The 24,025-nt window shown below is 33.7% G+C and overlaps 2 protein-coding genes across 9 annotated transcripts in view; one reads left to right on the top strand and one right to left on the bottom strand.

Moving 5' to 3' along the window:
- The window catches only part of LOC123524333 (serine/threonine-protein phosphatase 6 regulatory ankyrin repeat subunit B-like), a 107,479-nt gene extending 98,435 nt beyond the window's left edge, over positions 1-9,044 (bottom strand). Inside the window, exon 1 of one of the 3 annotated variants that reach the window (XM_045302444.2) lies at positions 8,887-9,044. In XM_045302444.2, the coding sequence (XP_045158379.2) occupies positions 8,887-8,907 (21 nt within the window). In that variant the 5' untranslated portion in view covers positions 8,908-9,044. The remainder of the gene's footprint in view (positions 1-8,886) is intronic. The other 2 variants (XM_045302442.2, XM_045302445.2) reach the window with 2 other exon arrangements.
- LOC123524334 (nuclear factor interleukin-3-regulated protein-like) lies at positions 5,965-23,510 on the top strand. 6 transcript variants are annotated; one of them, XM_045302448.2, is made up of 3 exons: positions 5,965-6,241; positions 6,464-6,583; positions 18,562-23,510. In XM_045302448.2, coding segments are annotated over exons 2-3 (1,800 nt in total). In that variant the 5' UTR covers positions 5,965-6,241; positions 6,464-6,581; the 3' UTR covers positions 20,360-23,510. The 6 variants fall into 6 exon arrangements, with proteins under 6 accessions (XP_045158383.2, XP_045158386.2, XP_045158381.2 ...); XM_045302451.2 differs by having other exon boundaries at positions 5,967-6,241; positions 6,464-6,571; XM_045302446.2 differs by lacking the exons at positions 5,965-6,241; positions 6,464-6,583 and adding an exon at positions 7,187-7,466.
- The last annotated feature ends 515 nt before the right edge of the window (positions 23,511-24,025 follow it).

Raw genomic sequence — 24,025 nt, 5'->3', positions numbered from 1 at the left:
CTTTTCGTGATTCGTATTTGAATTAATCTTAATCACTGACTGCTAAAACTGTTTCTACAGAACAAAATTATGTAACTAATCATGTAACTTTAACTAAAGAGCTAACAAGATGTTAAAATAGGCTAGGTTACTTAAATGATATAAAAATAATTGCATATATTGTATCTCTAGTAAAAATGAACATGTAGAAAAAAAAACATGGATAAATATCAAACAAGGCATGCCACAGAACTCACATCACGAAGATGTGTACACTGCCAGCACACACACTCGCACAAAGCAAACAAAACACGATGACAAAACAAACAAATAAAGGAACATAGTTGGGCACCGCCTTGGAACGTTCAGTGGCAAAAACACCATTGGGAAGCTTAAACCGGTTTATGGTGCGCACCCAACCTGACTCTTAACCCCGCCATGTTCGAAAGACATGGGACAGTGTAAATAAAAGTAATCCCAGCAAGGTGAATCTCTAACACACGTAATGGAAACAAAAGGCATGGCATGTTAAACGCAAAAATGCTTCTGTATAATTATGTAAAAAGCAAACCAAACCTGATATATCTGTTTTGATATTGCGCAGTTATACAGTACTGCGTCTAATTGTTTTTTTTTATTAGATTCACCGAATTACAGGATAAAAAGAGGACATTATTTACAATTATGTAGTACACTATTAGGCCATTAAATGGATGTATGAAATACTACATTTTAGTCCGCCTAAAAGATTAATAAAGAGATATAGATACGCCATTTAAAGGAAAAAATCAAGCGGGACCTATCAGAGTTTGGAAGCAAGTTTACAGACTCTAACTTCAGCTTTGAATTTGATAAAAAAAAAAGGAAAGGCACCGATGAAGCTTTCTGTACGTTAACTCATTCTTAAAGAGTTGTAGCGGATGGCTGCACTCTACCTGTCTTATATTATGGTCTACCAAGGGTTTGTTGTCAGTCCTTGTTTTTTGCTCCTCTTCATTAATAACCTTGCTGACATAAAAACAAAGCCAGACCCTTTACAGCTGATGTTTTTTGCAAATCTGCAGTCAAATTATCATCAGACTCCTAAACCTCACAAAATGACCTTCACGCTCCCGAGCAGTGGAAACAGAGCGTACTGGTCCGTGTAATTTAGCTCTGATCAATGTGAGGTGTTGCAAAGAACTATGAAAGGAAATCCTTATATAGCGTGCATGCTAAATGAAAATGAGTTTGCAACATGTTCGTCTACACCCCTCAAACTAAATTATTGTTCAGCTATTTGGCACCCCTGGCAGGAGCATCTCACTAGCAAAATCGAAATGCCTGTAACAATTATGACTACACATGATTGCAAACCCTAGAACAAGACCGCCATCAAACTTCTCAAATTGTAATTTACAAAATCAAATATAATCTGACCAATCCCTACCAGTAACTCTAAAAAACTTAATTCAACATTCACACTCAATGCACCATTTCTATCAAATTCCTGTTTTTCCCAAAGAACAATCCGATTGTAGAATACGCTCAAGATGGTCTATTTCCTACGCCCCCCCCCCCCCCCACCCCGTAATTTAGATATTTCTTTTGTTTTTTAACCATAGCACAGTTTTCTTTTTGTACTTGTTCTTCTTACCTTGAACACACGTTTCACAACAGTCACAAGACTTGTGCCTCTCCTATTTTATCGTAGTATTACGTAGATCAGAAATTTTTTCCTTACTAATATCCATTTTAACATGCGTAAACATTTACTAGATAATGTATTTTGAAACTGACTGGGAATAAACGTTTAAGTGTTTTGTTTTGATTTGTTTTTCTTAAAGAAACCAAATGATATAAGTTATTAATGTAATGCGTACTGAAAAATACCGTATTTTCTTTGATGTTGCTTTGTACAATGTTAATAATGTTGTAAGCATTTTATATCATCTTTTTACGCTGTACAATAACAGCTTGGTACAAACCTCTACAAATACTAAATGGGACAAACAGAACTTTGATTATCATTCTAAATTGTTCTCTTTATGGGTAACAGATAAAAATATATTGAGTTAAAAGAACAAAAAAGAAGTATTTTTCCATTACAAACACTTGTTGACAGTATGATAAGATTATGTTAACATAGGATGTTGAAATAGTACACTTCAGAAGATTTCTAATGCCACAATTGGTATTTTGCCATTTTCATATAAATAGACTTTTTAAAGGAGATGCGCTATAAGCTAAATTTGTTGACAATGATATGTTGAAATTTCAAGAATATCGAATGCTGTCACCATATAAATTTGTTCATTTAAGAAAAAAATCATGAAAAATGCACATAAATGTATCGGGTTGATAAACAACAATATTTCATTAAAAGGGAATACAATCATTGCAAAACCAAAACCATACCGTTAGGAAGACCGTGACTGACACGTCAGCATTGTTGGATATCTTTTTTTTATTATTACCAGACTCGCTCGACTGACAAATGTAACAGATATACATTTGCATTTGTACTTTTGTTGCGACCTTTTTTACTACTGGGATGAGTTAGTCAAATGAATATATGACTGAATGCTTCAATGCTGTTGAAGTATTAAGATTTCAAAAATGCATTGACTGTTAAAGATATTGGCGATATATCAAGCGTTGCGTAAGAAAATGTGTTAAATATATGACTTACAGAAAACGTCTTTTATAATACCTGTAGATCGAAGAATACCTTTAAAAACATCTCCTGAACATTGTTGTGGTTTTGGGTACAATCAATAGATAGATATAATTATAATCTGTAATCAAAGCTATGTATATCAATAGTTTGAACACCTTAAAATCGATTTTTGTTTGATACATTTCATAAATCCAAAAGTTTAGTGTGTTCCACAATTATCTTATTCTATACAGCCAATGATCAATCTGGTACTTTTTAAAAAAAAATTAACAGTGATTAGGCTAACGTACGGTTAACTTTTGAGGTCATATTTACACATTTTTGAAGACTTAATTAAACAAATATGTGATTTAACTTTTAGCCTGCTGGCGGCAAATGATTTTGCCTTTGCGACCAGTGCAGACTATAAGCCCGGTCTGCACATCCATGCAGGCTAATCATGGTCTGCAATGTTCGCTATTCTGTCTGAAAATGGTCATTGAATACCCTTTTGAATAATAAATGGTACTGCCAAACCGGAAACATTGACCAGTCCATTTTAGAAATATAGCAGAGTAAAAGTGAAAGATTATGACCACTAAAAGTCTTTTCATTATATTAGAGTTTCCCACCAGGATAGAAATTTTGAGTCAAAATTTAACCGATGGTAAAAGTTTCGAACATCAGGAACATTGCACAGACTGGTCACTACTTTGGTACTCCTCCTTCGCATTAACATTCACTGATATAACGTCTGAACAAGACAAAATGTAGGCAACAGCTACTTTGAAAAACTGTTTCGATTTGACATAAAAGATAAGGATTTGTTTATTATTGTGACATGTGCATTCTTGATAATAATTCATATTAATGTATTAACTGTCTGTGATTTGGCAAGGTTTATATTCATAAGGATTTTTCACATAGTATGTTAAACAGTCATTAAATCATTAAATACGTTATAGAATCATACTGAGTATGAATATGATTCTTTCCTTCGTGGATAATCATTCAGGTGTGATAAATATTAGAAAAATTTCAATATATCTTATAAAATAAAACAAAACAAAATATCAAAGTTTCCTAACCGTAATTGTTTTCAAAGGTAAATATATTCAGAAATAATATAATCCTATTAAAAGTTTATGATTCTTGGGTACTTTAAATGATACACATATTGCGAAACAGGCCAGCCTATATTAATATCAGGCTTAAAATATTGAATTTTCTTATTTTGGTTTTACATTTTTGAATACCGGAAATGTATCTTGTAACAAGTTTGAAAAATCTCCTATCGGCGAAACCTGAGGAAATTTTTGGTTCGTAAACCGTACGACGTACATTCCGTAAACTTTTTTTTTTTTTTTTGGTTGGATTTAACGTCGCACCGACACATGATAGACATTCCGTAAGCGCGAAGTGGGATCCTGCGATAACTTTGAAAAGTACCATACATTTTTCATGACACTTGGTAAACGAAAAGATGGCAATATGGACTAAATGCACACCCTTTAATGTTGTTGACCCGCCAGCTTAGGTAGAGCGTCGGTCTACGGATCGCGGGTTCGCGAGTTCGATCCTCCGACGGGGCGTATGTTCTCCGTGACTATTTGATAAACGACATTGTGTCTGAAATCATTAGTCCTCCACCTCTGATTCATGTGGGGAAGTTGGCAGTTACTTGCGGAGAACAGGTTTGTACTGGTACAGAATCCAGGAACACTGGTTAGGTTAACTGCCCGCCATTACATGACTGAAATACGGTTGAAAAACGGCGTTAAACCCAAAACAAACAAACAAATTTAATGTTGTTTTATTTTGGGTTTAACACTGTTTTCAACAGTATTTCAGTTACGTAACGGCGGGTATTGCTGCTGTGGAAACAAATGTGGTTGCTATGGTGAAAACCTATTTCCAAAAATATGACAAAAAGATGCATGTAGGAATCCTGCAATGACTTTTAAAGTACAAGATATTTCTTATAAAGTGTGGTATATGGCTCCGTTAACTTTACAATATAAAAATGCAATTCATATTAGCAATAATGACAAACGCTTCTTTCAGTATTGGATTTTTATCGCTAAACACATTACCATGTCCTATTTAATGGCTTTCAAAATATTTATTCTTATAGGATTGGAGTGTTGGGTATAACAGTTATTATCTTTATGAACTTTACTAGAAAAAAACCCTTGTATACCAATTGTCTTTGCAACTTTTGTTACAGAAGTGAATTTTAAAGACGTTTGTCGACATAGCATACTTGGACTTTATGTCGATATATTTCTATGCCTTTGATAACCTTTACCCTTCTAAATTTCTAAAATGGAATTTAGACAATACCACTTATTTTACAAAGGGTCGTTCACTGAAAATTTTCTGTCTGAATAGCGAACAGCGCAGACCATGATCGGCCTGCACGGATCTTGGTCTGCATTTTGCCGCCAGCAGGCTAAAGGTTCATATTTCTGTATAATAGAATTACGCTCAAGCCTGACAAACAGATTCAATCAACCGGAGTATGCTATCATTAATCAATTCTTTTGCTTGCTTCCGAATGATCTTCTTAACATATTATTTTATTACTATTATGATGACTGATTTTTAAAGAAACATTTGTACATGTTATTACAATATATTTCACTTTTTATTTGACAAGCTCGGTCAAATGCTTCTTTGTCACTTTAGGTTTTCGTGGAACTGTGAATGTTATTTCCAAAATGAGTCATTTATATAATATTGGGATAGTCCTATTATTGCACCTTTAAACACACCACCTAGCTTAATTATATAACATAAAATATTAGCGTACGTGCCATTTCGTGTGACGTGTTTTGTAACAAGACACAGATATCAGATCTCTTCAAAATATTATTGTGTAAAGCCAGCTTTTGTGGTGTATTATTGACCAGGGAAAGGTCTCATTAAAATGTAATGAAGTTAAAAAAAACATTTCGCAATTAATTTTACGGCGCATGAGCGAAAATACTTTATCGCTACGTATATTGTATAATAATAATGTGTAGGCAACCAGTTGTAAAAGCCATTCACGTTTGTAAGAGCTAGCGTGGCCTTGAATCATCAACTTTTATCCAATAACGATCCGCGGGGCACCAGTGGGGAAATGAATTGTGAATTTTCCGATGTGTTTTTTTTATTCTACAAGGCACTAATATAAGCGTTTGATTATGGAAATAAGTCTGAAAACTGCTTAAACTGCATCAGTTAAAAAAACTTTCTTTCCAAAACCATTGCCTGGTGTTTTTATGACTATTTATTTTTAACAATAATTCCCCCATATAAATTTGGTATCCTAGATAATTAAATTGATCAATTGATGGACCAAAACAAAACAAAAAACTCATTTTATTATAACAAGGTTTTTTTCCAATAATTAATTATATCGTCTGAACTGAATCAGACATTTTTTGCAGTCTCATTTATCATGCTTAATTTGTAACAAACTATTTGATGTGTTAAGACCTGTACATGTACACAGCCATTATATAACACAGCTGCGCGCGCATCTGACTTGGGTCATTTGAGGTAATGATAATATGGCAGCTAGAGACGTAATGTAAATCTTTTAAGGGACCTCGCAGGTCCCTCTTAAACACGTAATAGGTACGTACTCTTTTTGATATGATTGTATTACTATTTTCAAAATGTTCTTTGTTTGTAAAATGATAACAAAACCGAAATCAGAGGCATACAAAAGGGGAACACGAGGTCATGTAGGTTCAAATACGATTTGTGAATCAGCGACGCGTTTCAGTATTGTTTATCAAAGAAGAGTTCATACATGACTGAATTATGTCATATAATGTTCTTTTTTCTGCTTTTCAGAACCTACCTCATAGGCTTTTAAGAACCTACCTCACAGATGTCTCAGGGAATTTATAATGTGACACTTTTCGGATGTTTCGTCGGAATGTAATAAACGTGCTCAATTCGGTATGTGTACATGTATGTACTTTTATGGAAGCATTGATTTAATATGACCTTATGAATGAAGTATGTAGAAAAATATAGAATATATTATTCGATCCTTTATTTGTGTCAGGACTTTTATAAAACACCTTACGTAAAATCGATTTTGACTGCTTGCCAAAACTTATTTAACCGTTTTGTATAAAACTGTGTCAATATACTACATTGCGAGCGAGCTTGTTATCTCGCGTTTTATCTGGTCGCTAATATCCGTGTATTAAATAGGGTGTATTATTTTACATATTAACCTATTACTTTTTCTTTTCTTTTACTTTTGATTCCGTTTGTTCATGACCCCTGAACAACCGCTTAAAATCTAGAAATTATTGTTAAAACAAACTCATATCGACATATTTACATGAGAACCTTGGCCTCACATGACCGCTGAAAAAATTTGCATCGGTCAGTTGAGGTCAATTCGCGGTCTACAGGTTTTGTGTTAACCTTAAATGACTTTTATACATCCCCCGATAGCAAGCGGGAATACTGGCGAAAACTTCACTCAGTTTGTGATGATGAGTAAAACTATATTGGACTGCCTTTGACACTAAAAATGTATTTACAAATAACGATAATATCGGTTATATACTAATACCGAAGTGCGCATGCCTTGTAGTCACGTGAACGCAATCTCTCACGTTAATATGCTTTTTCTGTTTGATTCAGATTGGTGTATGTAATGATCTATACTATTTACGTAATACTTTTTCATTATTTTGTCGCGGACTAGTTTTTGGATGCGGGATTGCGAAATATCAGTATTTTAATGTTTATCTATATGATACAAAATGTTGCTTGAGAAAAAACTAGTTGGATATTCGGAAAACGACAGGGAAAACTTTGAAACAAATAATATGGGGTATGTATGAACTGAATTTATTTTGATATATTTTTCGCTCTGCCTTCAGCAAAATTCAGATAAAGAGAAAAATGAAACAGATAATAAAAGTGTTGCGATAGTGTTTATAATATTATAACTTTATCTTTTACTTAACAAAACAGTCCACAAAACAAAAATATTAAAAATTAAAGTGTTTTTTTTTTAATTGGTGTGCACTGCTTTCTTCTCAAATTTCATTCCTTTACCTATTATTCCGCAAAAAGTAACCTGTCGAAACGGAAAATAAAATTGCAGTCGAATTCAATGTTATTTTTTCTCATGCATTTTGTGCTGTTATTTGCGAAAAAAAAAGGAATAGAAACAAAACAAGTATGGTAATAAAATAGAATAAATACTGCACACTCGTGATAAATTATATATATCTCTTTGTTCCTTAGTTCTCACAACAACTGCTGTGTATTTTTACATTATATTTATATTCTTTTATATAAAATACTTCTATGCTGTAACATCAAACCTACAATTGAACAACTTTTTGTCCTTTTCAAGAGTTGTTTCGTATATTTGTCCGGAGCATGCTTCGAAATAAGATCTTTTTCTTCTTTCATTTCTTATTTAAACAAATTGCAACATTGATTAAATATGAAAACAGTAAATTTAATATTCAAAGTGATATTTTATGAGTATGATATAAATAATGAGTAAATACCATTTATTTATTGAATGATTAAGGCTTTGTTTAAGTCACTTTTCGGAGATTCAGTGAGCTTATTTTGAATGTATGTTGGTTACTTATAATTTCTACATTAACAAACTCGTAAAATCACCGTTCAAATTATAAATCTTGTTGTCTTTTCTATCAACAATTAATTAGGATTCGATTGTCGAATTAAGCATCTGGGATACATCCTTTGAAAATATATGCCATAAAGTCTTACGTGTACTTATATAACAAGATGGTTTTAGAAGGTTATTTCAGTAAAAAAACATTATGCATTGAGTTGCAAAAAAAAATAAAACATAGATTTAATACAACCTTTTCTGATCATACAACCTTTAACAGTTTAAGTGAGACTTTAGAAGGATGTATGACAAGTTTGTGGCCGGTGTCACATGTTTACCTTTGACTGGGATTGTGGTAAACGGGATGGAGCCAGCGAGGTTGGCAGACCACATTACGTTTTAAATCTGAAAAATGTGACTAAATGTAGTAAACATTTTTATTCTTTCTTTCTAAATAACAACACGGTCCAATGTTATTTTAATTGTGAGATTTTTTTTTATATACAGAATGCCAACAAAATGTTTACATCGGTATTTTGTCAATAACCATAGTGTGATGTATAAATGAAATATATTTTATCGTTTCTAAAGGCTGCAATTAACAACTGTGCAAATCTCATAATAAAACATACGAGTATTAATAAGCTATATTAACCTTGTAGCATTTGCGAATCATTAAATGCGTAACAATCCCGTTCGTTCCCTCTTTGACATTCAGAGAACATACGAACCCCGCAGGAAAATATCGATTGTTCCCATCGTAAACAATTCCACGAGAGCAGAAAATGTACTTTTTACCAATAATGACCACATCATGGGAGATATTTATGGGAAGAACGGGATTATGGGTGTGTAAGGACAAAAAAAAAAGATCATGACAAAATCTGATAATAGCAGCATCGCACGTAAGAACATGTAAAGGTTGGGCAACATTGTCTTACGCAATACCTATCTTGAAAACAAAAATTTAAATAAAGTAAGTGCATAATAACGACGTAATGGTTGAAACTCTATATTCTATTTATTGTATTGTAAACTTAATACTAAACAGATTTATCGTGATTGTGTAGCGCTTGAAATACTTTGAACTTATTGGCACAATATAAGAGGAACGAATACTTCTTAAAGATACAACTTACAACATAATCATACACATAGGTTAATCAAAAAAATAAATAAATAAAGTAGCTTGCGCAAATCTCGATTTCTTAATTAAACAGAAATCGTGAACGTATTGAAATGCACATACGGTTTCCATAGTAAAACATGCTGAAATGCGCATGCATGCTGGGGAAGGGAGGTAAAAGCTTGATCTTATAGATACAGCAAAGTTAGACAAGTGCATTCCCTTGTGTATGAAAAACTAGAGGTTGCAACAGGTTGATGCTTCTACCGAGTCATCTAAGTTGCGTGAGAGGTAAAAGAGACCGTCTACACACTTTACACTCGACGGTCCTTAATGTATAATATAAGCCAGTTGTTTCACTTATGTCTGCAACAAAAATAATTTCTGTCCTTTGTGTATAAAATAAGCCAGTTCTTTCATTTATATCTGCAACAAAAGATAAATTCTCGCTGTCATAGCATCGTCGGAAAATGCGTTTATGCATGCATTTCCTCTTTCTTGCCGCAAAGGGATATTATACAGATTGGCTGTTACTTTCATGAACGCAAAGGAGACAAGAAAAATATGGACACTGTTGTGCTCGTAGCTGTAGGGGAGAAGCAAGAAACAATGAATGTATAGGATACTGTCTTGTCCTTTGAATAAAAACAGAAAGTATTTCGGGGACAGACAAAGTTACTTTTTTGAAACGAATTTATGAAGAAAAATGTCTTGCTTTTAAATTTGAGAGCCTGTTCGGATGAAAAATTACTTGAATTGATGCATGTTAGCATTATCTTTTAACTATTTTGCATGATTTCAAACAAGGTAGCTTTATTGAACATATACTTTTGAAATGTTGCAGGGAGGGGTAAAACTTCTGTCTTTGATGCCAGTTCATGCAAAGAAGCCTTGTATTAGTTTAAAAACTTTGAATAGATTCTTCATTTGATACCAGTGGCGAATTGAGGCAAACTATTTTGTTTGATTTATTTAAAGTGGAACGCGCCTTTTCTAAGGATACTGTGATAATGTTTTGGAAAGAGGCAAAAAACTGACAAGCGCGCACTACGAATGTATTTCCAATATGTCTTTTGACGTTTTCAAATTAAAGTTCAAAGACAAAAAGAAAGTAACAAGGTAGGTAAGTGAAGCAGGCAAGGTTGAATAAACAATAGAATAAAAGATGTTTAAATAAACGAACAAAATACAGAAACGTGTCATATGGAAGGGCTATGTTTACTCTTTCCGCTTTTATGTTTTACTTATTTTTTCTAAGGAATATCTAACAGCTGTCACAGTAGTCTTATTTTATTTAGACCAACATATGTTTGGCAAATCATAAACCTTTGCAAGGTCGATAAAACATCAAAGCTGAAAATGTTTTCTTTCAGCTAAGACAGCTTACATAAACCTTAAAATAATAAATTGAATGACATCTTGTCAAATGTAGACAACAACAAAAATTGTACATATCAAGCTTGATATTCAGTATTTTAATGATGCATTTGTAAAAGCCGCGGAAATATGGTTGAAAAATCATTACAAACATTACTTAAAGATATAGTAGACTCAGATTCATATTTTAGAAATATTTATCAGTTAATCCATAGTTTCTATGTAACATCAAACATATAAACAGCGCATGTGTTTGGCTTAGAAAGTACACATCTAATACAAACGATCAGTAACTAAAGAATAAACGTGAAGTGCTAATAACCTTTTGCCTGCTAAATTTATCAAATGGACTGGTCCATCATTCAATTTGGGCAATACCAGTTATTATTTGAAGGGATGTTCACTGAAAATTTACTGACTGAATAGCGAACAGTCAGCAGACCAAGATCAGCCTGCTTGGACATGCAGGCTGATCTTGGTCTGCACTGGTCGCAAAGGCAGAATCACTTGCCGCCAGCAGGCTATATTAGGTTACAGAACTGGTAGTTACTTAACAAACGACTGTTGTACATGACAATTAATTGTGAATGTAGCTCTAAAACTCAGTTAGTTTATATATTTAGTCAAACAAAATTCATTTCTTGAGAATTTTCTTCCTTTAAAGGTAGTGAAACATGCGCATAGGATATCTTTAACATAATCGCGCCAGGCTGTACTTATGTAAAAAGCTGAGATCTGTATTAAAAAAAAAAGCTGTCACATTTTTTTTTGTGCGTATCTCTAATCCGATGATTTACGGTGTTTACGTCATTACACGCAGTAAATACATATTGATCATACTATTGTTGTTGTCAACATCTGTCTTTTTATGGTCTTTTTGGAATTCTAGATCAAATACATTACTTTTTTTATTTGTGTTTCACGTGAACAATATGATTGCGAGTCCTCCTAACAACGGAACAACTCTGGAAATTGTTCTGAAAGGTGACTTGATTATTGCATGTTGTTGCTTTTGAAACATAACTCTTGCATTGGCTTAAATCATAATGTTCAGTTACCATAATAGTTAAAGAAATATAATTTGCTTTTTTGTCTTTCAAATTCACTTGTTCTTTATAAATTGTAGGCTATATGAATATCTTTTTGTAAAAGGTATGAATATAAATGTAGCAGTTTGTGAAGACAAAAGATACCTTATTTTTTTAACATTCCTCCGTTTGGATAGGTCAAATATAGATGTAGCTTCTCATCATTTGAGATTCTATCCATTAAATTCGGTAGAACTTTGATAAGAAATGGCGAAACGGTATGTATTCAAAACTACCCGGGAACAAAGAAATTTGACCGCTGAGATAGCAAGGGTTTCAATTACAAGTCAGGGATTTTTTTCCAGGTCCCTGAATCAGATATAAAATTCAAGGGCTATGTCAGTCTTCAAGCAATATCAATGAATGTTTTCTATTTTTTATTAAAACAGTAGATAATGGTGACACTACATTGTATTTCAATTAATTGGTATAGTTCTGTGCTCCTATCTACAAAGATTTGATGGCTGTGGGAGAGGAGGATATGGTGTTCATGATTTTGTCAGTGAAAAGTTAGGGGAAACAATTCTTCATTTCGGATGGCAACCCGGTCAAAGTTATTGTAATTGTTTCAAGCATTTTGACGGAAACCATAATTATAGAAGGCTTGGAAACAAAGAATTGAAATAAGGACATTGTTTGAATGCCGTCTTTCGAAAGTAACTTTTACAGAAGGCCAGTTCGGATGATGTGAGAAACAAAAAGGTTTAAATACATATAAATAAATTGGCATATAGACCTCTTCCACTTTTGATTATCGATTCTGAATCCGATTATAAAAATCTGCTTATATCCGAATCCACCTACATTCATTTGTGATCATGACTTCACACTTACGTTCTGTGTGACAAAATAGCAGACGACAAAAACAACAAACATCGGCCTAAATTACGTGCATCTTGAATGTCGGCATCTTCTGATATCATTTTGCATTTTGGTCACTTGACACCTAAAATGAATTCTAGATCGAAATAATAAACAATTTCTAAATATGATCAATGTTAACATAAAATAAATATGTTTATATGTATTAACAGTACTTAACATGTGAGCCGTGCCATGAGAAAACCAACATAGTGGGTTTGCGACCAGCATGGATCCAGACCAGCCTGCGCATCCGCGCAGTCTGGTCAGGCTCCATGCTGTTCGCTTTTAAAGCCTATTGGAATTGGAGAAACTGTTAGCGAACAGCATGGATCCTGACCAGACTGCGCGGATGCGCAGGCTGATCTGGATCCATGCTGGTCGCAAACCCACTATGTTGGTTTTCCCATGGCACGGCTCATGTGTATTACCGGTAAAAACCGCATGCTGTTTTAACGATCAGCAACCAAAATGTAGCTTTGTATACATAATTTATTTATATATTTTGTAAAGTTAAATACATAAATTTTGATGAGGGTTTTCTATATTTAAAAATAAATCTCTAACGGTTAGATATTTTAGTAAAAGAATGGCATTAGATATCTTTAAAAAGACCACCATCGAGACATTTTTCTGCAGTAACCATTAGCGTAATAATATCACAGTTTGACCACTTTTAATTAAAAGCTAAATAAAGATACATATTTTATTTTTTAACAGAAACATGTGAATAGATATATGGTATAAGAACATAATTCAGTATTTTTCTTGGTTTTCTTGTGTGTTTAGTTTTGTTTCCACTTTTTTTTTCGCCTTTTTTGTCATTGAAACGTTTTTCTTTCCTAGCGTTAAGGTAACTGGACAGAGAAAACCAAGATGGCGTCATGAAATTAGGGTTGGTCACATTATTTACTCTTATAGACGATATGCTGCTACAGGGGTCTAAAGATGCATTTTAATCATTTAACACACACATAAACACTTGTGAAAATGCTTTAAACTTATAAAAATATTTAATCAAATGTTCTGAAACTCGCCATGAAATCTAGTCAATTTTTGTGCGTATTTTGCAGAAAAGTTATGTATCCAAACTGAAAAAAATTTATATCCTCATATCTTAGAATGTGTCCTTCAGGTGCTCCACCTATGAAGAAAAGAACTTATCCACTGAGTTTTATGCTATTTGCTCTGGAATTTCATCAGTAAATTATAAATTTCTATATTTTACACCCTAAAAAGTTGAAACCTGCTTGCAGTATGAGGGTCGTTAAAAAAATTCAAAGTACATGTAAGTTTACTTTGTCTTTATTTCTGAGACTTTACATTCTCACAATATTAAGAGTTTTGAGTGATGTGTTCATTTCTTAGTAATTCTACATTGTTTGTATTTAAATTTATAAAACGTTTACAATTTTTTCAATCTTTGTCCTAGTTGAAATGTGTTTGCTACTGTTTGAATAACCCTCAATGTCAAAACTTTACTGACATTGCATGGAAATCTCATGAAGTGTGGATCTTAGGCCATACTAAATTAATGTATGTTTAATGTAATTGATAAAGTACATTTTCTTGATTTTCTGTTGCCTCCAAAAAGTACAGAGACAGTTAGGTAAGGATTTTTTTTCATTTGAACATGAAAGGGTAATAAAATATAATGTAATATACCCAAAATCAGCTATGTTAGGTTTAATTTTCCATTCATAGGATGGTGAGTTTTACAATAACATATTTTGGAATTGCATAGCCCCTTGTTACTGAATTTATTTGCAACAAATATTGAAATTTATAATTTACTGATGAAATTCCAGAGCAAATAGCATAAACTCAGTGGATAAGTTCTTTGTTCATAGGTGGAGCACCTGAAGACACATCAAAGATATAGGATACAATTTTTTTTCAGTTTGGATACATAACTTTCTGCAAAATACGCACAAAAATTGCTAGTTTTCATGGTGAGTTTCGAACATTTGATTTTATAATTTTATAAATTAAATGCATTTTTTACAATTGTTTATGTGTGTGGTTAAATGATTAAAAGTATCTTTAGACCTCTATAGCAGCTTTGTCTATAGGGATAAATAATGTGACCAACCCTAATTTTGTGACGCCATCTTGGTTGTTCATGTCAAGTTACCTTAATTAGGTTCTTTATATATATAAAAATATATATATATAAACGTCATCATTTAAATCTACAAATGCTAAGACTCGGTGGTAAGGGCTCTTCATAATGTTCGTATGATTTAAAATATCCAACCAACGTTTGTTTTATGTATCATCGTATATTATGTCAAAACTAAAATATCTATATCTACATCTATTGAAGTTCTTTTTATTGTGTGGTAACACTTACTTAATGTAAAAAAGTACTGGGGAAAACTAAACAATCAGAATCTTCTTTTAATATTAAAAGTACGTCAAAGTAAATTGTTTTTGCACTAGTCGACCTCCTAAGAGACCGCATATCGAAGGATTGTCGCAAAATAGTTACGATCAATATGACGCAATATTTAATTACAAACAACTTGTTTACGTGCAGCGATGAACTTTTCCTGATTAAAAGGTTTAAAGCTAGTACATGCCTATGAACATGTGTTATGCAATATGGCTGAAATATGATAATTGTTTGATATTCATTGCAGTAAACATAATTCTTTGTAATCTTTTATTATATAAATGACCTTTCTCCATGTCTAATCTGACTTGTTTACGAAACATGAATAGACCAGTTTTCGTACAATTATCGCGATTCAAATCACGTAATATTATTCTACAAAAATGTCCTCTACAACAAAGTTTTTTATATGCAAGTAATTTCATGTATAGTATAACTGTATGGATTATGGGTAGTCAAGGGACGTAGCTAGAGCAGAAATAGTGTGCTGGCGCGACTTGCTGTGTGGATACGCGGACACGCTGTCCACCCCAGGAGAAAATTGTTTTATATAGAGATGGAATAGAAGCGTTTTCCTGGCATATCTAAATCTGAAAAACTATGCAAATTTTGTACAAGCCGGATTAATGCTATAACATTCAGTTAATGTCAATGATCATCCAATGAATTATGTACATAATGGTTTATACATAGGTTATTACCTGCAGAATGTGATGATAGTAATTGAGCCGTGCCATGTGAAAACCAACATAGTGGGTTTGCGACCAGCATGGATCCAGACCAGCCTGCGCATCCGCGCAGTCTGGTCAGGATCCATGCTGTTCGCTTTCAAAGTCTATCGCAATTAGAGAAACTGTTAGCGAACAGCATGGATCCTGACCAGACTGTGCGGCTCATATATATTTTTTGACAATATGAAGTGAATTGATAAATTGTCCCTTTTCATACTTTGGCAATATTTTAAAACTGTTTCTTGAAGATTTGACCATTTTTTCCAAAGGGGCATTAATTATAATTTCAATATACAGGTTAAAGTCATTTATGTTTGACCAACAAATTGTCCTGCTTTTAGATGAATGATATTAATCATAAAAATGCACTAACTTAGTGCATCTGAACCTGTCTTTGCGGCAACCTGTATTTAATAACCACTTGTCTTATACGAGCCAGGAGGCTAACTTCACCAGTTAACAAATTCTAATTTCAACATGTTCAAAGCGGTCACCAGATTGTACCGTAACCTTGGCTGGCTGCTAGATACACGTTTGACTGTTTATCACATTTGAACTTGCATACATATTAAACACGCACTTCCTTCTATAATGTTATTCATACTAACATGAACTTAAAAGTACTGCGGACAATACATAAATGTGTATAGTCATGTAACGAAACTGAGTTTCGGAGAAGTTGAATCAGTTGTATGGATTTTAGTTATTCAAGCTTCATTTTATAGCTGAAACAAAGTGTTGCATGATATTTCCGGATACTAGTATCATTTTACATTTTTCTATCGTGCTTAAACCTGTGTCGGAAAATGCAAGAAATTAATAAGATGTGAAATATTAAGACACTCTGTTTATTAGATGGATACACAGGTAAAATTGTGGACGAAAAAAAAAATGAAATCTTTTAAATTGAGCCGCACCATGAGAAAACCAACATAGTACATTTGCGACCAGCATGGATCCAGACCAGCCTGCGCATCTACGCATTCTGGTTAGGATCCATGCTGTACGCTTATGGTTTCTCTAATTGCATTAGGCTTTGAAAGCGAACAGCATGGATCCTGGCCAGGCTGCGCGGATGCGCAGGCTAGTCTGGATCCATGCTGGTAGCAAATGCACTCTATTGGTTTTCTCATGGTGCGGCTCAAATCATTGCAGAAACGATATTCTTCACATTTTACTGACATTCTTAACCCTTACCCCGCTAATTTTCTAAAATGGACTGGTCCATCATTCAGTTTGGGCAATACAATTTATTATTCCAGGGGTGTTCACTGAAAATGTACTAACTGAATAGCGAACAATGCAAACCATGATCGGCCTGCACGGATGTGCAGGCTGATCTTGGTCTGCACTGGTCGCAAAGGCAAAACCACTTGCCGCCAACAGGTTAAAGGTTAATTAAAATTTATAGATTTATAAACTTTGACGAATGTTCATGCCATGCTTACATATATGCCAGGTTTGCACAGTACCTAAATTGCTGAAAAATGTATGAAAATAAACACTTTCCTTTTAATTTCTTTATATTTGTTTATGTTACACATTTTTACGAGGGCCAGGTTGAGATAATTTGAGTCTGAGGGTCAGATTTTTGACTGGACAATTTTTCATAGTTTTTCGCGACTTCCCGATATAATACCACAGCAAGATTTAATTTGACAAAATAATTTTTCAGTTTCCATTAATTAATTGTGTAAAACGAAGAAAGAAAACATGAACCTATATTCTTGGAAAAATACTTTGTATCCGTTTAAAACAGATAAAAAAAATGGGCTTATACTACTTTAAATATACTTCACTGTCTTTCAGATTACATTTGATAACCTTCAGTCCTGTAGTTTATGCTGATTAATTCTTGTTTAACTTTGTTAAGTGTTGCTATCTATGCCTGTTTTGAAGGATAGCGCATTTTCGCATTTTATATATTCAGACAGAAAATTTCATTTAATTAAAGTTTGTTTTCTGACTGTTAGCATTTGGATAGTAATGACATACTATTGATAATCATGAGATACCCCTCAAGTGAGAGAAGCCGTGATAAATGCTGTCAGTGCCGCGATAAATGTCTCGGATGCCGCAATATATACCGTGGATGCCGCGGTGAATGCCACGGATGCCGCGATTAGTGCCGTGGGTGCCGCGATAAATGCTGTGAATGCTACGGGAATGCAACGGCTACCGCGATTAGTGCCGTGGGTACCGCGATAAATGCCGTGGATGCCGCGATAAATGCCATGCATGCCGCGGTAGATGCTACGGATGCCGCGATAAATGACGTGGATGCCGCGATAAATGTCACGGATGCCGCGATAAATGCCGTAGATACCGCGATTTTAACTCACTGTTATTCTAATATGCTTTTCTCTGTTAATACACTTTTACGCTAGAATAGCGTCACGTTAACGTGCGGTGACGTCAATGTTTTTGTTTCGACCAAGAAAAAGCGCTTCCATATTTTATGTACTGTTTTAGATAAAGGGCATATTAGAATCGAAATAATTTATACCAAAACCGTATTTTAACACCATTTATACACTCGGGCGGTAATACGTCGTACAAATAATTATTACGCCCGACGTATAACCGCCCATCGTGCATAAATAAGTGTTAAAACGCTCTTTTGCTATAACTTATTTCTTAATTAAAAATCTTATTAATAATCATATTCATGAGACCAAACTTTTCACTCAAACAGGTTTAGAATTTCAAAGGATAAAGTGCACAATACAGCAGTTTCAATTATGTTTTTCAGGTTGTTAGATACTTCAAGAAGCGCTAGTGCCAACTCAAGACTTATCACTGCTATGCTAGCAGAAAGGCCATACCAAGCCAACAGTAGATCGACCTCCGCAGTGTATACCTCATATCCGACAAGTGCATTCACGGGGAGTATTTCAGGAACTTTAAACATGGATAGACATAATGTTTCAAACGAATACAAGTCTGTATTATATGCGGCAAATTCCAACCGCTCCGAACTAGATTCACGATCCCCCAAAGGGACAGCTTTACCTACATGTGTAGTGAATCCGTCGTCAACCGACGCGGGATATAGGAGTTACGACGAGGATTCGTATCCCCCAGGATATATTCCTAGTCGCAAACAGAGAGAATTTATTCCGGAAAATAAGAAAGATGACGGTTATTGGGAGAAAAGGCGGAAGAACAATGAAGCTGCAAGAAGGTCTAGAGAAAAGAGGAGAGTTCACGATATGGCTCTTGAAAATAGAATTATGGAATTAACAAGAGAAAACTGCAAAGTCCGAAATGAATTGATATTAATCAAGAAGAAATTTGGATTGTCCCTAGACGAAACTTTCACAGGAGACGAGACAGAACCGAAAAGACAAGAGGGGCCACCGCCATTACATCCCGTCTCAGAAACTGTGAGACCATCTAATCCATCTCTGCGTGTGGTATCTCAAGAAAACCAGGCTAGATACCCTGCAACTTTACAACAATCACCTGTACGTAGCAGGAATATATCAGGGACCAGTTCATCTCCGTACATGCATGCATTTCCGCCATACACCACGTCGTCTCGTCAGCCTTCGAGTCAAATCATTACAGAGTCATATTACATGAATCACGCCACCACAGACCCAGACATCAAGCCCTTCTCAGGAAATTTCGATGCTCAATCTCCATATAAAATGAAATCCACAAAAGATGATTCTATTTCATCTTATGTCCGTGTAGATGATCAAGTTCGCCCATCATATTCATCCGCCCTACCACCCAATCAGATTTCTCCTTACAACAGTTCTTTACCAGTCCCTTACCAGAAATCCTATTGGCTGCCAACTACTGATCTTACGTCATCAGATTCAAATGATGACTATGATTGGAATGATCAAGATGTGCAGGAGCAGCCACTGTCATTAGTAAAGAAACGACCGAGTACAGAGAATGAGTCAAGTGGGGAGTTATCCAATACATCTTCCCGTGCCTCAAACAGTCCAAATTCAGCATCATCATCTTTACCTCTGAAACTCCGACACAAAGTCCCAAATGAACATCCAGTAGCCGCTGCACATTCAGATGAAAGTTCATTTTCGTATCAAAACGGACTAACACAGCTTTCAGAGGTTGCGCTTGCACACTCAAATATGTCAGAGATGTCTGTTGATAATTACAAAGCTCATAACATAAATGACTCTTTCGATGCACGACCACGTAGCTTTTCAAATCCGAGATCCATCTATGATAATAAATATGTAGAAAGAAGGCGTAAAAATAACGAAGCAGCACGAAAATGTCGGGAAAACAGGAAACAGTTGACCAAAATACGCGAAGTGAAGTCCGGATACTTGGAGTCTGAGAATGGTAAATTGAAGAGTGAATTGAAAGATTTGCAGCATGAGATGAGAGAACTTAGAGATCTTTTAGAAAAGAAGCGACAAGACAAAGACGAAACGGGGGAATTAATGATAAATCTTGACGCTGTTGAAGACAGCAGTAATGAAAAACAAACAGAAAATGTAAATGGTGTTCTTGATAAGAAGATTAAAGAAGAGAAAGGAGAAAGGGAAGATATGGAAGAAAACTGATTGTAATTAGTTTCACTAAATTTGTTTTAGAATAGATGCAAATACGGGTAGTTCACACTCAGGAGTGATATAAGGTGATAGAGGCATAGAAATATTATTAATGTTTAAATATATATAGAAATATGTATATATGAATGTTCTTGACTTAACAATTTATTGCGTGTTTAAAATTCAAAGTAACAAGTTATATATTACTAATTTACTGTAAATAAATTACTATTATTGTGGACAACGGAAAAGTATGTTGTCGGATTCGATTGAACAATTGCGGTCACATCCGATGCTATAAATAGCAACGAAAGTGTTGAACGGAAATTCAGCTATTGTTCACTAATTCACACCAACGTGTAATAGATTTCCGGTAAATGAAACATCTCATACAACAATATACTTGAAAATCATTTTCTGTAATAACATTACCTCATTGTGTATTTTTAACATTCCGTCAAATATACATTTGTGCCTACCTCTCAACTGTTGATATTTTTAATAGAAACAATCCATTTAATTATTGTCAAAACTGAATTGTAAAATATTGTATTTTCTCATATGGATCAAAGGTTATGCTTGTTTAAATTGTTTGCAGATTTCATCAAATATGACAGTTTTAGTTCTATCATAAAAGCGGCATGAAAATGCAATTTTTTAAAAAAAATAGATATATAAATTTGTTAATACGCTTTACATAAAAAAATGATGTAAATTTTACTTGAAGTAAAGGAGATGTTTTAAGATTTAGGTCTTTTATTGAAACATGTATAAACATCATACAAGTCCTAGGTTTTTGTCATATTTTATCGAAGTCTCTTGTTTGTTTCAAACAAAGAGTATTTTAATAATGTTGAATTTACTCAAACTATGCCATGTATTCTATGGTGGCGTTGGTGTTTGTTTAAATTGGTAAACTTATTAGGTATTCAGGGATTTTATTCGTTTTTATTTCTGCATTTTAATGATGTTTTTGTTATATGTGTGCGTAGTTTCGTTATTTTTGTTCAATTTACCATGTAAATTAATTGTCAAAGCGAACACTGTTTCGCGGTATGGATATGCACTATCATTATTGGCTGTCATTCCTCGGTTTTATTGATCGTATGTAGCTCGTGCATTGTTATTTCTTACTTTTTCTGTTTATTAAAATTTTATTTGATTATACAATTAAGAAAAGAGGTAACCTCGCTTAAAGACTTAAATGTTTTTTTCTTAATTATTTAGATACGAGTTAGTAGTAAATTCTAATATGAAAATTTAGATATTTTTTTAACAATGAATCTACCCTGCTCCAAAGAACATTTTTAATCATTCATTGAAACTAAACACTGGTCTGTACCAGATCATTCGTTAAATTCTATAATACTGTTATGTTTAAGATAGATCAAATTGTAGATTTTTATCGAATACGAACATTCCTTTTTCGATATATGAGCCGTGCCATGGGAAAACCAACATAGTGGGTTTGCAACCAGCATGGATCCAGACCAGCCTGCGCATCCGCGCAGTCTGGTCAGGATCCATGCTGTTCGCTAACAGTTTCTCTAATTGCAATAAGCTTTGAAAGCGAACAGCATGGATCCTGACCAGACTGCGCGGATGCGCAGGCTGGTCTGGATCCATGCTGGTCGCAAACCCACTATGTTGGTTTTGTCATGGCGCGGCTCATTTCATCATCAACAAAAAGTTTTATATTTTCTATATAGTTATCTATGAATTGTGCCATAACCGAATGCATTGCCATATATTAAGATGATGTCATTATTATTAAGTTAATTATTATGTTAGATCCTTTAAGTATGACACAAAAATGCTTTATATATCTATTGATTCAGAATTTATTTATTATTTTGCGGTTGAAACTCGATGTTTTGTAAACATTTGAACATCATTTTCTAGACAATGGGATAAAAACAAATAGAGTGTATAAAAGTGTTTTTTCCCTCGAGTTTCAACTGTACTTTTTCAAGTGTTTGCGATACTTCTTTAGTGTTTGCGATACCTTTTTAAGTGTTTGCGATACTTTTTTAGGGTTTGCGATACTTGTTTTCAAGTGTTTGCGATACCTTTTCAAGTGCTTGCGATTCTTTTTCAGGTCTTTGCATTTTTTCCCAAGTGTATGCGATATTGTTAAAGATTACAAAGTGCTAGACTTTTGTCAATTAGAAAATTATTGTTGTTTCACAAATTTATGTAGTAATTGTATATAACCAGAAATCCGGACAATTTTGCTACTGAAGAAAATAGCCAGGTAATTAATAAGAAATAAATGGTTTCTTTGTCCTATTTGGTGCATGAATTTTTTATACATATCTGCTTTTTGTCTCCATATTTATGTAATTGTCGTATGAATGAATTTCAGCGTAGTCCATCTAATATGTTAAAGGGCGACAAGAAATAGACATATAGAAATGTTTGCTTTGTATTTTGTGTTGCGTGGAAAATGTTTTTTTTTTTTTGTTCTTGTTTTATTACTAATATATTTGAAATTAGACTTAGTGATGCACTTATTGTAATTAATTTCTGCACGATATGGAGGCACTATTTTGAAATATCTTTGGTAAAATTTTGGTAAAATGTTGCTAAATTTTTGGCCTAATCGGTATCATGCTCAACGTTTTTAATAGCAAAGACATGTAGGAGTTAGGTTTCTATCATGATGATTAGCAATGGAAAATAATTTAGTTGCGGACAAGGTATCAAATTTATGCTGAATATGAAAAAAAAAAAAAACAGACTTAGTCATTATCTAATAAGTTTGATAAAATGTAAAAAATGCAATAGTTTGATATAAATTTGTAGTGCAAACCATCATCGTGGTTTATATTTAGTGCTGGGAGATTGTGCCATTAACTGTATCAATTCGTGAATAATCTTGTGCCATAATACGGTTATTTTTCTACAGGAGTAACGATAGTACTGTATGGATAAAGGGAAATAATTCATTTTTCATTATGTAGTTTTACTCCAACTGGGCTTAATTTTTATGTCTTTTTTTCGACTAGTACACAACAACGATCTTATTTATAGCTTGTATTTGGCTAAAAAGCTGTAAATATGGGCTAACAACGGTTGATATAGATAGTTATAATATTACCACTTTTCTTATTGGCATTTCCAGTTATGTCTTCTTTTTGACAAATAAAATATATAAAGAATTGTTTTTTGTAAGAGTGATGTTCTTTTATTATCTTACTGAATATTTTACAAAGGGAAACAAAACTTTTCACAAGGTCAGATCGAAAACTGAAATTTTATTACAAATCCATAAAGTAAATATTTTACATGTATTGTAAATCCAATAACATTGTATTATTGTATTGTCATTGTAAGGATCAATGATTTTAGTATATTAAAAGTGCTTCTTTATTTTTGTGGAATATATATATATCGTTTTTTGAGTCTGTCTGGATGTATCCTGTTGATTATAATATGGATGTATCTTGTTTATGATTATGTTCAAGAGTATCTTGTTTATTGATTATGTGCTAGATTATAAAAAAGAAATCTGCTTCTCAGTGACAAACCTTTGTTTTAGTTCAGGGGCGTGTGGAAACCAGGCAAGAATCTCGAAGACATTACATAATTACACCTTATCAGGCTTGATCCTGCCTTTGCGACTGGTGTAGATCATGATTAGCCTGCACATCCGTGCAGTCTGATCATGATCTGCAC

This window comes from Mercenaria mercenaria, chromosome 3 (genome assembly GCF_021730395.1).
Source record: "Mercenaria mercenaria strain notata chromosome 3, MADL_Memer_1, whole genome shotgun sequence".
Lineage (NCBI taxonomy): Eukaryota > Metazoa > Mollusca > Bivalvia > Venerida > Veneridae > Mercenaria > Mercenaria mercenaria.
Note: the sequence above shows the minus strand (reverse complement) of the source record. Positions and strands in the feature narration are given on the sequence as shown.

Excerpts from the sequence above, each read along its gene's own strand:
- LOC123524334 (XM_045302446.2), top strand. The coding sequence starts at position 7,396 with ATGTTGCTTGAGAAAAAACTAGTTGGATATTCGGAAAACGACAGGGAA. Across the intron at positions 7,467-18,561 it reads TTTGAAACAAATAATATGGG|GTTGTTAGATACTTCAAGAA; the intron begins GTATGTATGAAC and ends TATGTTTTTCAG.